Raw genomic sequence first — 14,622 nt, forward strand, 5'->3', positions numbered from 1 at the left:
CCCGCTACAGGAGGTGGTTTCGACGTTCTAGTTTGCCAGTGTACAAGAGTGTGAACACAATTGACTTTAATGCTGGTGATTCTGGTGTTGGTAGCACTGCTCAAGAAGAGCTACTACACGGCCCTATAACATTTGTTGGGGCCCGTTTTGACTTCAGTATTAAAAGTACAGAAGTATTTGGTGGTGCAGGCTGGCTTACTGTTGCGCTTGTTCGTACCGGTGATGCTAAAAAGCCTGGCCTTGAGTCATTTGTTGAGAGGGACATTACTGCATTTCGTACATGGAATATTTGTGAGGTACCTAATAAGTCATATGGTACTTAATGGTTTACTACTGATAAGCCTCTGTGTTTGAGGACAAGGAGTAGACGTCGTGTTACAGCAGATGAAGGAGTACATGTATGGTTCAAGGTCAGTGGACCATTTGAGGAGAAGTTTAATGTTCAGGGTGATGTTTTATTGTATTATAATCATTAAATAAATTATATCCTTTCCTTATCTATCCCGTGAGATTAAAAAAAAAATAAAAATAAAATATTTTGATCATGCACTGTGTGATGCTCTGTGCGAGAGGCATCTCTGTGAGGCGCAGGAATTCGATTTTATGGAAATGCTTACCAACAGTAATTTTTCCCACTTGTCATTCTTGGATCAAACAGGAGTAAAGGGGGAGGACGTGACAATGGTGGAAGTGTGTATTTCACAAAAATCATAAGTAAACAAAAATTCGCTACAGATCAGTCTGTCCACTATCGCACATTAATCGTAGAATAATAGTGACTGCCACTGCATAGTACTTATTTCTTTGCATTATTATGGTGAAACTAGAGACGGTAATATGTAGGATAAGTTACTTTTTTCTTTAATATGAGTTAAAGAAAGTAATCTTCATTCAAGTGTTTGCATACATCCCCTCCATCATCAAACGGCAGTTACTCAAGTTACGTGGGCAGAAACTGAAAGCAGTACGTGACTTACATTAATGCTAACTTATTATAAGTTACCTTGCCTGTGTAAATTAGGTAATATTTGTAACAATTCTTAATTCCACACAATATGATGCATTATTGGAAATATGCGACTAATCTTCGGGAACTGGTTCCAACGTGAATTTCATCTATACTTACCTGTAATGAACGTAATGTAGTCCAGGAGGAATCATCTTCACACCCAAAAATTTATTTCCAGTATTCCATGATTTTAAATCGATACCGAATTCGGTCCCTGGAGGAAGATCACGAATTATAATAATTGCTCCTTCCACTAACAGCCGTTTTGCTAGATCCTGGTCGATATCTAATGGTTGATCTGTCATTTTGCTCAAATTATACACATGTATGGTTTCATAAGGCCCTATCCCCAATTGCTCTAACCAGTTTCATATTATAATGTAATTCTGTACTACTGTCTTCTTCTTGCAACATCAAATCATTAAAGTAAACAATACTTTCCGAATCCCAGCACTGATTATAAACACTCCAGAGATTATAGATTTCCCCCAATGCTGCATTGTGCTGTATCTTTGTAGCTTTAAGCTAAATTCAATAGAGCATGAAAGTTGAGCATCGTCAGTATCCATGGAGGTATACGTCCATGTCAGTATCTCCCAAAGACCTTGTATCTCAATACCCAGACTTAGACCCTACCTTTATTCTTACAAAAATTACTTATCTACTTACACAGAATATTAGTTTTGTCATACTTCCCCTTTTACAAGAAACAGGATATCAAGATTATTTAAAAAGATCTGAATCTGCACATGTGCCCAAGCGTTTTTAATGTTCTTTTGATTCTTATTTCTCAGATTTTAAATTAAATACAGCAATATACAAACCCAACCACAATATAATTTTGATATCTTGTCATCATAGTACTGATGTCCTTGCTTTCAATTTGACCCCCAACTAATAAAAATCTTTGGCCGTAATTTGAAATCTAAGTATTCATATCTTTGGTAGCGTCGCGTAGGTAAACGTATAGGAAGTTTTGTGCTTTTGTTTCCTGAGAGACAGAAACGTTAGACAGTAGCAATATGATTGTCCCTGGAAATACTATAAAGTTAGTAGACGTTGGTACCTCGATTGCAGTTTTGCCCGAAGCCGAATCACAGTCACCAGTTGTGAAAGCTATGAGGAATATAAAGAAGAAAAATGCCGGGGCTTTTATACGACTGCAGGTAAGCGTGAATACTGTTTGTGCAACAATTTTTTTAGTCTAACTGCTTACCCCTAGTTCATTTTTATGTTAATGTTTTAGCCGACTACATCACAGACCGACAAAACAAACACACAGAAAGAATCTGGAAATGCAACTTCTGGGAGGGGTGTTGTGTACCTCAGCCACATACCAGATGGCTTTTATGAAGATGAAATGCGCCAATATTTTAGTCAGTTTGGACGTGTTACCAGAGTAAAGTTAGCACGTAGTAGAAAGGTAAGTTTATATTGGAGGATCTTTTTTCTTTCCTTGATGCAGGTATCTTCTGGGCATGACGTGCAACAAAAATTAATATTTCTTCTTTGTGAAGTGGTTATTATTTCCACGATGTCATTGCTAGAGGGCAAATGGAAAAGATGTTGTCTTTTGTGGTCCCAAGTACGCCCATAGAGAAAACACAGGTGTTAATCTGTAAGTAAACAGTTTTTTTTTCTGTGTTTTCACACTAAGTATGTGCTTACAGACAACATGCACAGAGTGCTATTTGCTACAAGACATGAGGGAGATGATATGTTTTACTTTTTATGTGGTGTGCCTTTCAGTGTAACTGACCTAATCTTATATAGGTCTTCCAAGTACTTCTTGTCTGTGTGTTCATATCTTAGGAGCACATGAAGACGACTGTCAGTTGTCGAAATATTTAGTTCAAAATGAAATCAGCTCTTCTAGAAAACCGAAAACAAATCCTCTACAACTATACTCGGCAGAGGACACATTCCATTTTACCAGTTAGGGTTTCTTCTTGTTGCATTCATGTATGGAGTGTGGGAAGAATGAGTGTTTGAATGCCTCTGTGCATGCTGTAATTATTCTAATGATCCCTATGTGAATGATAATTAGGGGATTGTAGTATATTCCTAGAGTCATCATTTTAAGCCAGTTCTTGAACCTTTGTTCGTAGGCTTTCTTGGGATGGTTTACATCTCTCTTCAAGAGTCTTCCAGTGCAGTTCCTTCAGTATCTCTGTGGCACTCTCCTACAGATCAAACCTGTGACCATTCATGCTGCCCTTTGTATACATAGTGTATCCCATGTTAGTCTTGTTTGGTATGGGTCCCACACACTTGAGCCATATTCTAGGATAGATCACATGCTGTTTGTGTCATTGTTTCTTCGTATGCTGTTTGACTTTCTGGGTGCTGAATGGCAACATTATCAGTGAGCTTATGCTTGCAGCTCTTATTGTGAGCAGATTCCATCATATATGGAAGAATGGCTCGCGTACAGCAAGGATTATGCAGCATATACCTAGATTTGAATGCAGCAGATAAGTTATCTGCTGATATGTTCTTCATTACAGTTAAGTTAATTTTGGACCAAATTAAGTTATTTGTTAATTGTTTTACATTTATTACTTTTACCTTCTTCAAATAACTTACATGAATGCCGCTGGGTGACTTAATGTACCATGTATGTAACACTAGGTACTACTGTGAGCAATATATAATTTCTAATGGAAAAAATTAAGTTTTTGTACTAAATGAAATGAATTAAACATGAGCTCAAATAAGAAACAAACTATTTGGTGTGATAAATAGCAAAACATTTGACAAACTGTCCCACATTCCATTTCTTGCACCAGGTACATGTTAATGTCATACAGATTACTCCAGCACACTTTCTTTCGAGCTGCTGTATTTTCACAATCAGATAGTTCATTTCACCAGTGTAGAGCTAATTTGCTATAGTACTGATTCCCCACGTCCTTCCTCCTCACGTACGCCTGCACATCTTCTCTTTGAAAATTTATGTGAGACACTGTATTTCCATTTTTGTAGTAAGACACTGTTTTTCCATTTTTGTAGTAGATTATCCAGGCATTGTGCAGTTATATTCAGTAACTAACTGAAAAGAGGCCAGCACCATTTCCTGTTATGGACATTTATCCCGTGCTGATTTGCATTTTGATTCATTTTAGTTCCACCTGTGTGCTGAATTATGTCAGAATGATGGGTCGAGGAACTACAATTAAGAAAACTGCTGTTGGTGTACATGTTAAAGTGGAAAAAAAAGCTTTATCTTCCCAAGCTATGACTTTCTTCTTAAGGGAGGAGGGAGAGATTTTGAGAAATGTTAGTAAGGAGAGGCAGTACAGTCAGACCACAGAATGAGATAGACCCACCAGTTGCATGGATGAGAAGAGGCAGAAATGGGGGAGGCAAGCAGAGAGAGTAGGTCCACTTTATATGCTGCCTGCTTCAGAGGATGTAAAAATATTGTACTATTTTCAAAAATTCCCCCTTAGCTTTTAAAATAGTGCTGAAGACAGACCAAATTAAGTGTTGGATGAAAACAGGCTCACACTTCAAGGATACAAGCTAGAAAACTAAACATCAGTTATTCTAGGTTTTGTGTTTAAGCCCAGGCTACCTCATAATGTTAGGAGATGGTCTCCTATTTTTGTCATAATCTTCCATTTGTGATTTCCTATTGTTGTATTAATTTCTTCTATTTGTCTTAACAGACTGGCAGGAGTAGAGGATATGCATTCATCGAATTTCAGTACGCTGAAGTAGCCAAGGTTGTCGCTGAGACCATGAACAATTACTTGTTATACAACAGACTTCTCAAAGGTTTGTATTAAATAATTGTGTTGTCAGAATTTGGCTTTGTTATTACATAATGTCTGGGTTATGTTAAATTACGTCCACTGCTGCTGTATTGCGCAATATATGTGGCTCACATAACCGCCAACTGTTGCATTAGTATACAATTACACTTTACGTACTATATTGGAGCCATGAAAAATTAAAACTGCCTTTTCCTCTTGAACAGTGTGAATAATATAACAGGCTTTCTGTTTATGACGCACCAACATGTGAAAATATCAGTGTTGCTGAATGTGTAACCAATAAGCCCGCTGAATAAGAATACCGTGTGGGTGCCTACACCAGTCCATTACAGGCTGATCCTATCTCATCACATCTGTGAAAGCAGCAATTTCATATACCAGCTGTTCTGCAATCACTACACCGCGTCTTATCTGCGGATCATCAACCGTCTGTTTGCCAGAATGAACCTCTGCTAACGCACTGTTCCCACATCCTCTACCCAACCGTCCCCGCCCTCCCCCCACCTCCTTCCTGTACTGTCACATACCGGAAACACAGCAACTTCTTTTCTCTTATTCTGTCTTGCTCTTTAAGAAATGCACTTCCATGATGACCTCTCTCCAACAATTTGTGATTATCTGTTCTGACAGAACCATGCTGTCCCCTAGATAGCAATCTGGTTTGCATTGATATCAGTGGTGACTGGATCCCCTTCATACCAGCCTGGAAGCAATAGTGGTGTGTGAGTGCGAATGACCCCAGCAATCACCATTTGCAATGTCTGCCTCCCTCCAGGTAGGCCACTTCCTTATGTCGAACTGCCTACCTTAATCCGGCAACTCCCGCACCTCCTCCTCGGAATCTTTAATGCACACCACTCTCTGTAAGGGAGTGCCACTTCGATGGGTAGGGGTCTTCTAATAGACCGACTTACTACAGACTTTGATTTGTCTCCCTCAATAACAGTTCCCCTACCAACTTCAGTGCCACTCGTGGCACCTTTTCTGCTATCGATCTCACTATCTTATCCCGTGCTCTCGTGGCTTCACTACATCATTCGTCCCACGATCATCTTTGTGACAGTGACCACTTTCTGGTGACTATCGTTTCCCTGCCTGCGAGGCAGACAGGCCCCGGTGTCTGACATTCTGCAGAACCAGTTGGCCTTTGGATATGTCTGCTGTGCACTTCAACACCTCTCTCTCGGATTGCACTAATGTGGTCGTGCAAAAGCCTCTGACACTATTCCTCGTGCCTCTGCTTATCCCCCATCTACAGGTGCCCCTTGTGGTGGACAGAGGACATAGCAGTCACTATCCAGGACTGCCGACAGGCGCGACTTCACAGACAAATCGTATTGATTTTAAGCTTGTCCTTGCTATGACTTGCTACCTTGTTAGGTAGAGTAAAAAGGAATGCTGGGGTCGGATACCTCCTCATTGCAGGTTTGGTCCAAACTCCGTACCGTTGTGGACTGCCAGCATCTGTCAACTGTCAGGGTCTTATCCTGCAGGGTGCTCTATGTATTGATCCGTCAGTCCTGTAAAGGCATTTCCCATTTATGATTGTTATAGTCTGCCACCTCACTGAATGTCATCTTTTGTACAATATGTGATCCATATTTAGCTTTTTCTGTTGCCATAGAATATATCCAGAGGTCATTTTGGGATTAAGGGATGTTATAGTTTTATAGCAAGAAGGTAGAAATGCTGTATTTTTGTGTGTTATGACCCTTAAAGCCAAATTGGATGAATGTTTATCACTGATGCCCAAGAGAGAACTTATGAGCGTATCAAAGTTAACACTAGAAATAGTAAGAGAAAATACAGTGTTACTACAAGTTTGGCTGAGTTTGAAATGTGTGAATGTCGATAGTTAGCTGAAGTAACAGAACACGGATTGGTTTACCAGAAAAGTGCTATTTTGTGTGCAGGACAAAGTAAACCTTTTCCTTGGAAGCTACTAAAATATATATCCACTAAAAGAAACTTAAAAAAAAAGTTGTTCAGCAAATTCATATTATTCATTTTCTGTTCAGTATTGTAAAGAAATCACATACAGTGTAGGGTGTAAATTTGAAACACGAGGTTTGTAAGTGATCCTGCTCGGTCAGACAAGAATCTTACGGTGCGCGCACACAGACTCGAATTTTCTTAGTGTCTGATGCAAACAGAAGTGTCAAAGGTTATGTGCAGGTAGTCAGAATGCTTAGTAAATATTAACACCCCCATTTGGCATGCAGTGATGTCATTTTTTGCAGCAAACTCAAAGCCTAAACAAAGTGGAAGGAAAGGAGATGGAGTATTCGAGCACTTGCATCTTGAAATCGTGAGCAAATCATTTTGAGCAATTAACTTACTTTTGTACCCTGTATTTCTTACTAGAGGATTGTACAAGACATCTGACTTTGCATTTCTGCTCGGCAATCGAGTCTAGTTAACTTTAATCCTACTTGTCTAATCCTTACTGTTTTCCACGTCATCTTAAAAATTAAAGACAATGTTCTGATAACTGAAATATGTTACTTTACAGCAAGTTACATGGACAAGCAGTATCCTGCAGCATTTTGGAACCAACAATCTTGTGGGCCTCAAAATTGTCCACTCGCAAGAAACCGACGAATGGAAATAAAACGAAAAAATGAGATTCTGAATCCTGCGAAGGAACTGGTACAGCAGGGGAGGAGGCGCAGGCAGCTGGCAAAGACTCTGAATCGCCTGAGGGATGCCGGAGTGGATTATACTCTCGAGGTACAGTGTGGATTATATGCTCCAGGTACAGCACTCGGTCTGATGTGCTGTTGTGCAATTGTGGCCATTGTTATTACTGGTCTTTTCTCCGAGACAACTTACTTACCGTATTCGAGCCTCGATATCCCCGTGCAGTGTTTACTCCCCCACATTTCCTCCATTACCAAACTGAAATTTCCTCGACGGCACAGTTTAACTCCTCTCGACCGATCCTTCGCTTTGGCAGAGTTGTGCCCTAAATTACTTTCCTCTCCATTTTGAACCGGTACCTCTTTACTAGTTACGCGAACTACCCGTAATGTCTGTCGAGGTAGCAACTGTCAACACCTTCACGCACATGCCGTAGGTACAATCTCACTTAACTTTTCGCCGGGTACAGCAGGCGGTAAGGCAGCGGATGACCGTAGACAGCCGTGTCCGGAACTGGCAGCAACGAGCCTCCTCACAGGCGACGGGAAGTGCTCTCTGAGCCGTCCTGTACACGTGGTCGGTTCCCGCTCCACTGTGAGCAAAAATATCGAAAGCCGACTGTCACGTCCCGGCGAGAGCCTCCAGTTAACTCCTCCGGCAGAGATGAGGCAGCCGAGACTCGGTACGAGCAAAGATGAGAGCACGAAGGCGAGGTACTCGCAAATACACTGGCGCGCCACCGAAACGCCACGGCTTTTTTGGTGTCTCGTTTCCTACTCTAAATCCCGATTAAATTAGGCTTCGTTCCACTACCCACGTTTCACTTTTGTTTGTGTTCGTCTCTGATCCACTCTTTTTGCTGTCTCTGGCCGAATGTCGTCGGCAAACCTTCACGTTCTTATTACACCTCCTTGAACTCTGGTGGCCTTTACAGATTTCTCCTCAGTTTCCTTTAGTGCTTGCACAGGTACAGATTGGACGACATAGGGGGTAGGCTGTGACACAGTCTCGTTCCCTTCTGTGAACTACCTCTCCATTTCTTCTCATTTGTCATTACAGTCTCATTTGTGCACAGGTTGAACATAACTTTCACATCCTGTATTTTAGTTCTGATGACCACAGTTTCAGAAATTTTATTCCAGTCAAAATTGAACATCCCCCAGGTTGGCTTGTACCAGTCATTCATTATGTGAAAAATTTGTCAGTATTTTGCAACCGTGAATTTTAAAACTGAAGGTTCGGTAATATTCTCACGACAGCACCTGCTTCTGTGGAATTTGAATTACGTCACTCTTCTCGAGGTCTGAGGGTATTTCTCCTGCCTCGCATATCGGGTGGAGTAATTTTGTTACAACTGGCTCTCCGGGTGACCTGTCGAATTGTGTAGGAATGCCATCTGCTCCGGGTGCCTCCTGTGTGCTCGCATCTTGTAGTGTCACATCCCCATTTCCTCCTCTTTTCCCGTAATACCGACAGCAAGTTTCTTTCCTTAGTATAGCCCCTCTATATATTCCTTTCAGCTTTCCCTTCTGAGATTGGTGCTGGATTGCCATTTGGGTGTTGACATTCACATAACTGTTTCTCTTTTATACAAAGCTTTCCGTATTTTTTTTTTTTTTTTTTTTTTTTTTTTTTTTTTTTTTTTTTTAATGTGTGTATTCCCATTTGTCACATTTCCTTTGTGTCCCATGTCTGAAAACCACCCTTTGTGGTGTATGCAATGCTGCCAAGTCTGATTTGTCCCTGATATGGAATGTTTTACCCTGGAAAACAAGATCCGAGTGGCATATTTGTGGCACTGTTGTAACTTCTCTGTGCACAGCTGTGGCATACATAGTAGTTGGAAATGTGTGTGTCTCCTCCAAGCCAGCAGCACATTGCCTTAAAGAATGCTTTCTCAAGCTTTGTTTACTTTCGTTTGGGTGCTGCACCAGAGAAAATAAGCATCAGTGGCTTGCTCTTGGCACATGAACTTGCAAGTATTAACTAACCTAAAAATGTACCACGTCTAATAGCAAACAACGGAAACTTCAGGTTGGGATCTCAACAATGTAAGGAAAAGGCAGGTTAGTACTTAGTGTAAAGATGACACATTAAGTTGCAGACAGGCGCAATTGTGGCTGGCATTCTGGCCCGAGAGGTAGTGATGCGAGCCGTGGAGAGGACATTATGTGTAAGTGTGTTTTAATTGTATCTCTCTGGAGCTTAACATGTCACCTTTACATAAGTAGCAATCTGTCTTTTCCTTCCATTGTTGCTGCTACTAATATCATTAGTCTGCAAATAAAGGAAATGCTCATGTAATGTTGTTCAGTAAACTGTCATCAGTCACCAATAGAAATATCTGCTCTTTTATCGATTACACCCGGTCGGAAGAGTCGTTTCATGGATATGTTGTTAATTACTTCCATAGTTTGTCATTACTGTCTTTTTTCCATCAAATGTATATCATTTCTGATTTCAGGTAAAAGATCAAGTAGAGCTGTCTACAGGAGGAAAAAAAATTGGTGGTGCAAAAAATACAAAGCAAGAGAAACAGGCATCCGAAGAAAGTGTGAAGGTGGAAGAGGACTCTAGGAACAGCCAGCCAGTGCTGCTAGTGGATGAGAGTGATGACGAAATTGAATTCAACGTGCCATCTTTTGTTATCAGGAAAACCTTGAAGAGGCGGAGCAGTAGTCCGGCATTGGAGCAGTCTCCCAAAGTAAAGCGGGGCAAGCATGTTAAGAGTGAGCCACTGACGTCACCAACTCAGGAAGCTCTCAGTTCTCCAGAAAAACAGAATGGAGAGGCAAGTTCCAGATCTAACCACAAAACTAGAAAGAGTGGTAGAGTCAGTGTTATTCCGAAGCACATCAGCTCTGGGTTTCACGTAACTATTACTCCGGGGAAGTCCAAGCAGAATAAATTGGCCAGCAAGGAGAACCGAGAGAGCCAGTCACCTGTGCAATCTGATGAATCACCCAAACAGTTGGGCACACCGAAATTGCCCAAGTCGGTCGGATCTTCCACAAATAAAAAGATTAGAAACAGTAGACTCTCCACCGAGAATAAGATCGATGGATCCCCAGAAAATACTGAAATACCAAAGGTACACAGACGGAGCACAGAGATGCCAGAAATTTTGGACGGTGTTACGCCCACTCCCGTTGCAGATAGTGCTGTTAGAAAAGTGTCCCCTAAAGCAGTCAAAACCCCAAAGCAGATGAAAAATAATCCACACACTATCGAGAAAAGAAAAACACCTAAGTTGATGGACGTTCGGGGCAGTGTTGCATCAGGGCTTGAGAAAACTGTTTTACTCAAAAGTAATGGGAAGAAAATTTCTCCAAAAGCAACACCAAATGTGCACTGCCCAGTACAAAAACTTAACTCTGGTGACAGGAGTCCCTTAAAAACACCAATTGGGCGGAAGTCTTTACCATTGTCAAAACCTAATTTGGAAGACAAGAAACGTACAGGACTGAAGACTCCACTGAAAACTCCAATAGGCAGGAAGAGCCAAAACTGGACTGCCTCAAGCGGCCCAAACCGTTCACCAAATTTAATGCAGAAACTTGGTTCAGAGGACAAGAAACGTACAGGACTGAAGACTCCACTGAAAACTCCAATAGGCAGGAAGAACCAAAACTGGACTGCCACAAGTGGCCCAAAACGTTCACCAAAATTAATGCAGCAACTTGGTTCGGAAGACAAGAAACACACAGGACTAAAGACACCTTCGAAAACTCCAATAGGCAGGAAGAGCCAAAACTGGACTGCTGCAAGCAGCCCGAAGCGTTCACCACTGTCCCATAGCACCGCCTTGAAGAAGCACGACAGTGCTAGTCCAAAAGCTTCGAAACATGCAAGAAAGAGCTTGAAGTTAAATAAGTAGACGTGCTGAAAAAAGGACTCCTGTATCGGGAGAGAACCCAGAGGCTATAATAACGTTGTCAGAATGAGATTTTTCACTGTATCACGTATTTGACTACACCTGGAGTGTAATGCACATTTGTTCGTTTCTAAAATGAACAAAAGAGAATCATTCAACAGTTACGGTGTGATTCGTCGATTCTTTTCGTACGAGTTGCCAGCGTGGAATCAGTTTGTTCCTTAGTTTTTGTAGAGGACTTATTAATAGTTGTTTTTATTTGGCATATCAGTACAACTGTCTTTGGTTTCTTTCCCAGACTGGGGATAAATAATGTGGAGGGAATTTTTCCTCCTGATATTCTTTTTTATCTGCACTTAACACTACCTATGGCTAATGTGAAATATGTACTGTAGATATATTTTTAGAAAGCCTATATAATATTTACTGATGGGTAAGTGTGCTATCTTTTATCATTTGGTGGTGCAATACTTTTTTTTAAATAAGAAAATTGTTTCTCAGCCAGTGGCAGCTTATTTGCCACTGAATCATTGTAAAGCGTCAGCTGTAATTGTTTTGAGTTTTATTTTGCATAGAATAAATTGTCTGATATTTTTATTTTAAAATGTTAAGTCTCTTGTTTGCAAGTGAACATATGTTGGTAATTATCAATTTCACCTGAATATAAACTTTTAAAATGCAATAAGAAAATGATATTGTAATGTGACTGGTCAAATTTTTGAGTCATTTGAAGGATAAACTGTAATAATGATTGATTTGTAATGAGAGAGGAAATACACTGTAGCTCAAATAATCCAAGTATTTCTTGAGGCTTTAATAATAAGTCCTTAATAATTACATTGGAAATTACTTTTAATATATACACACATACAAAAAGTATCTCATTAGATATTACCTAATAAATGTAGTGTATTGCCCTGAAGCAGAGCGTATCATCCCGATCAGTGTGCTCTACCGCAGGGTTGTCAACTTCCCTCTCGGCATCAGTTCACAGGTGACCGTTTGTTTGGGTTTACAACTGACTGGTAGTTGTACCCGTGTAGATTTATGTAGTCAGACAGGTGTATGACATGACTTACTTTCAGATGAAGCCTGTGACAAGACTGCCTTGTGGATGCAGTTGGGCCGGGAAGGATTGTTGTCGATGGAATGTACTCATTTCCAGGCACAATAAGTAATTAAGTCCTACTGTAAGGTATGGTGAAGTTGTTCCAGTCAGGGGTGAGAGGGGGAGGTTTACCCTGTATGTTATGACTGTCTGTGAAAGCATACCAATTGATTGATTGTGCACGGGTGCTATCCTAATTTCACTGCCGAACTCGTGTGTGTCTTAAGTTCCAACAATATAATGAAAATGATGGGTTGATTTGCAGGCAGGCACAACAAGACCACTAATCCAGAATTTTCCATTTGTTCCTACAATATGCAATTTTATAAGTATTTCACTTAGAACGAGTAGTCTCTTCCCACTTGTACTAAAATTCATTCACAGTATGGAAGTCTGTTGGTGTCTTCTAGACATGTGCCAGCTTGTTACAGTAGACTCTGAATCACATAGCAGCTTTAGATCAGGCCACTGGCAGAAGTGAGAAAGCAATAAGAGTTAGAAAAAGGAGTCTCAGACACACTGGGGATCGAACTCCAGACATCTGCCTCGTGCACTGTCACTGAGCTACGGTATCTCTCACCGATCGGATAAATCTGACATTCTGGCCACATTTGCAGTGGAATTTCTTCGGTCGTAAATGTTTACAATGAGTGGCTACACCTGAAAATTGATATGTCGAGCCCGGACAACTAATAAATGAACGGACGGTGGGCAGGAGATAAACTGCATTCAGCAACCAAATGGGAAAGTACCTGCAGTGTCAGTTGCTGGCCGACTTCTGCAAAGTGCGGCACGTTATGAACTCCTTCGAGGACGGGGCGCGTGCTGCGGATGTGTACGAGGTTAAGTTTTTATGGGCAGTGTCTAAATAGTGGAAGAAATGTCACTGAGATATTACAACTGTCCAACAGCATGAAGAGTCAGAGTCAGAGGCTGTGCTGGCAACTCGATACCCGATTGTCGGCAGCAGAAACTTCAGCCGTGTGTCCGACAACTGCCACTGTAACGGCACACGCTCCACCACTGGAAACGAGTCTACTTGACAGTTTTAAATGTGGGTTGTACAATGTATACCTGTAAGGGCTATGAGAACTCTGTCATCTTTGTTACCATGAAACACGTCCCTTCTATTGCCATCTGTTTGCTACTGTGAATGACGTACAGAATACAGTACACACACAAGTATATATTCCTCTATTATTGTCCACGGATGCAGCATGCACGAACACCTGTAAATCGTACTCAGTTCTGGGTAAGTGCACCACATACATTAGTCCTTATGGAACCAGTTTGTGAAATGCTTTTACACTGTAGCTTTTGTTTGTTCTTACACGCATAATGAAAGTGTCTTATTCTAGACCCCGGAACTAGTAGAGTACGGTACATAGAATTTCAGCATCTATCAAGATTTTTCATCCTGTAGTCTACGTGACCCTGTGTGAACAATTAATGTAGCCATATTGTGTGCCCTTTGCCCACAAGATTGCTAGAATGCAGTTCTGTCAATGGCTGTTCCACGACAAGACACGTTTCACCGACAAAGCTGGTTTTACACTAGATAGGATTATCAATTTTCAGAAACGCGGTGTGTGGGCTGATGCAAATCATCCTGCAGTTGAAGCAGCAAGGTGTCTGTGCCAATTCTCAGTTGATGTACAGGTAGGAATTATTGACGATAAGCTATTAGGAGCTTACATTCTACCGTACATGCTGATGGGTCCCATATCCAGTATTGTCAGTTCCTATCAAACAGCTTGCTTGTCCCAGTATACGAAATTTCATTCAGACAACTGGAGATGTAATTTGTGCATGATGAAGCACCAGTCCATTACTTCAGAAATGCCCGAGAACATCTCACAGTACCCGAGCCATGTTAATGATGTACACACATTACAGGAACGTGTCATTAGTATCTGCCAGCACAGTTGTGAGCAAACTAGCTTTTCACTGAGTGCGTGACTGCCTCAGATGGACAGAAGAAAATCAAATATGCTAGGGTGGCCAGAGACGGTGGTCATGCATACGTGTGTGTGTGTGTGTGTGTGTGTTTGTTTGTTTTGTGTTTTCTACTTTAGAAGGTCTTTGGGAGAAGTTCAGATGTTGGACACCAATTTCGTGTCTTATTATAGCAATGGTTCACAAATGCAGGTCATATGCAACAGCAAGCAAGTAACATTATAATCTCTGCTGTTTCACAGTAATAGAATGTGTT

The 14,622-nt window shown here is 41.0% G+C and overlaps 2 protein-coding genes across 3 annotated transcripts in view; one reads left to right on the top strand and one right to left on the bottom strand.

Annotated features, from left to right (window-relative positions):
- The window catches only part of LOC126215061 (protein AAR2 homolog), a 131,967-nt gene extending 130,375 nt beyond the window's left edge, over positions 1-1,592 (bottom strand). Inside the window, exon 1 of one of the 2 annotated variants that reach the window (XM_049941710.1) lies at positions 1,127-1,592. In XM_049941710.1, coding sequence (XP_049797667.1) covers positions 1,127-1,314 — 188 coding nt within the window. In that variant the 5' untranslated portion in view covers positions 1,315-1,592. The remainder of the gene's footprint in view (positions 1-1,126) is intronic. The other variant, XM_049941709.1, reaches the window with a different exon arrangement.
- Positions 1,593-1,951: 359 nt separating this feature from the next.
- Positions 1,952-12,039, top strand: LOC126215195 (uncharacterized). The gene is made up of 5 exons (XM_049941861.1): positions 1,952-2,175; positions 2,256-2,432; positions 4,681-4,789; positions 7,301-7,518; positions 9,893-12,039. Exons 1-5 carry the CDS (start codon positions 2,032-2,034, stop codon positions 11,303-11,305), a joined length of 2,061 nt encoding a protein of 686 aa, XP_049797818.1. The 5' UTR covers positions 1,952-2,031; the 3' UTR covers positions 11,306-12,039.
- The last annotated feature ends 2,583 nt before the right edge of the window (positions 12,040-14,622 follow it).

The sequence above is a fragment of the Schistocerca nitens genome, chromosome 12 (genome assembly GCF_023898315.1).
Source record: "Schistocerca nitens isolate TAMUIC-IGC-003100 chromosome 12, iqSchNite1.1, whole genome shotgun sequence".
Classification (NCBI taxonomy): Eukaryota; Metazoa; Arthropoda; class Insecta; order Orthoptera; family Acrididae; genus Schistocerca; species Schistocerca nitens.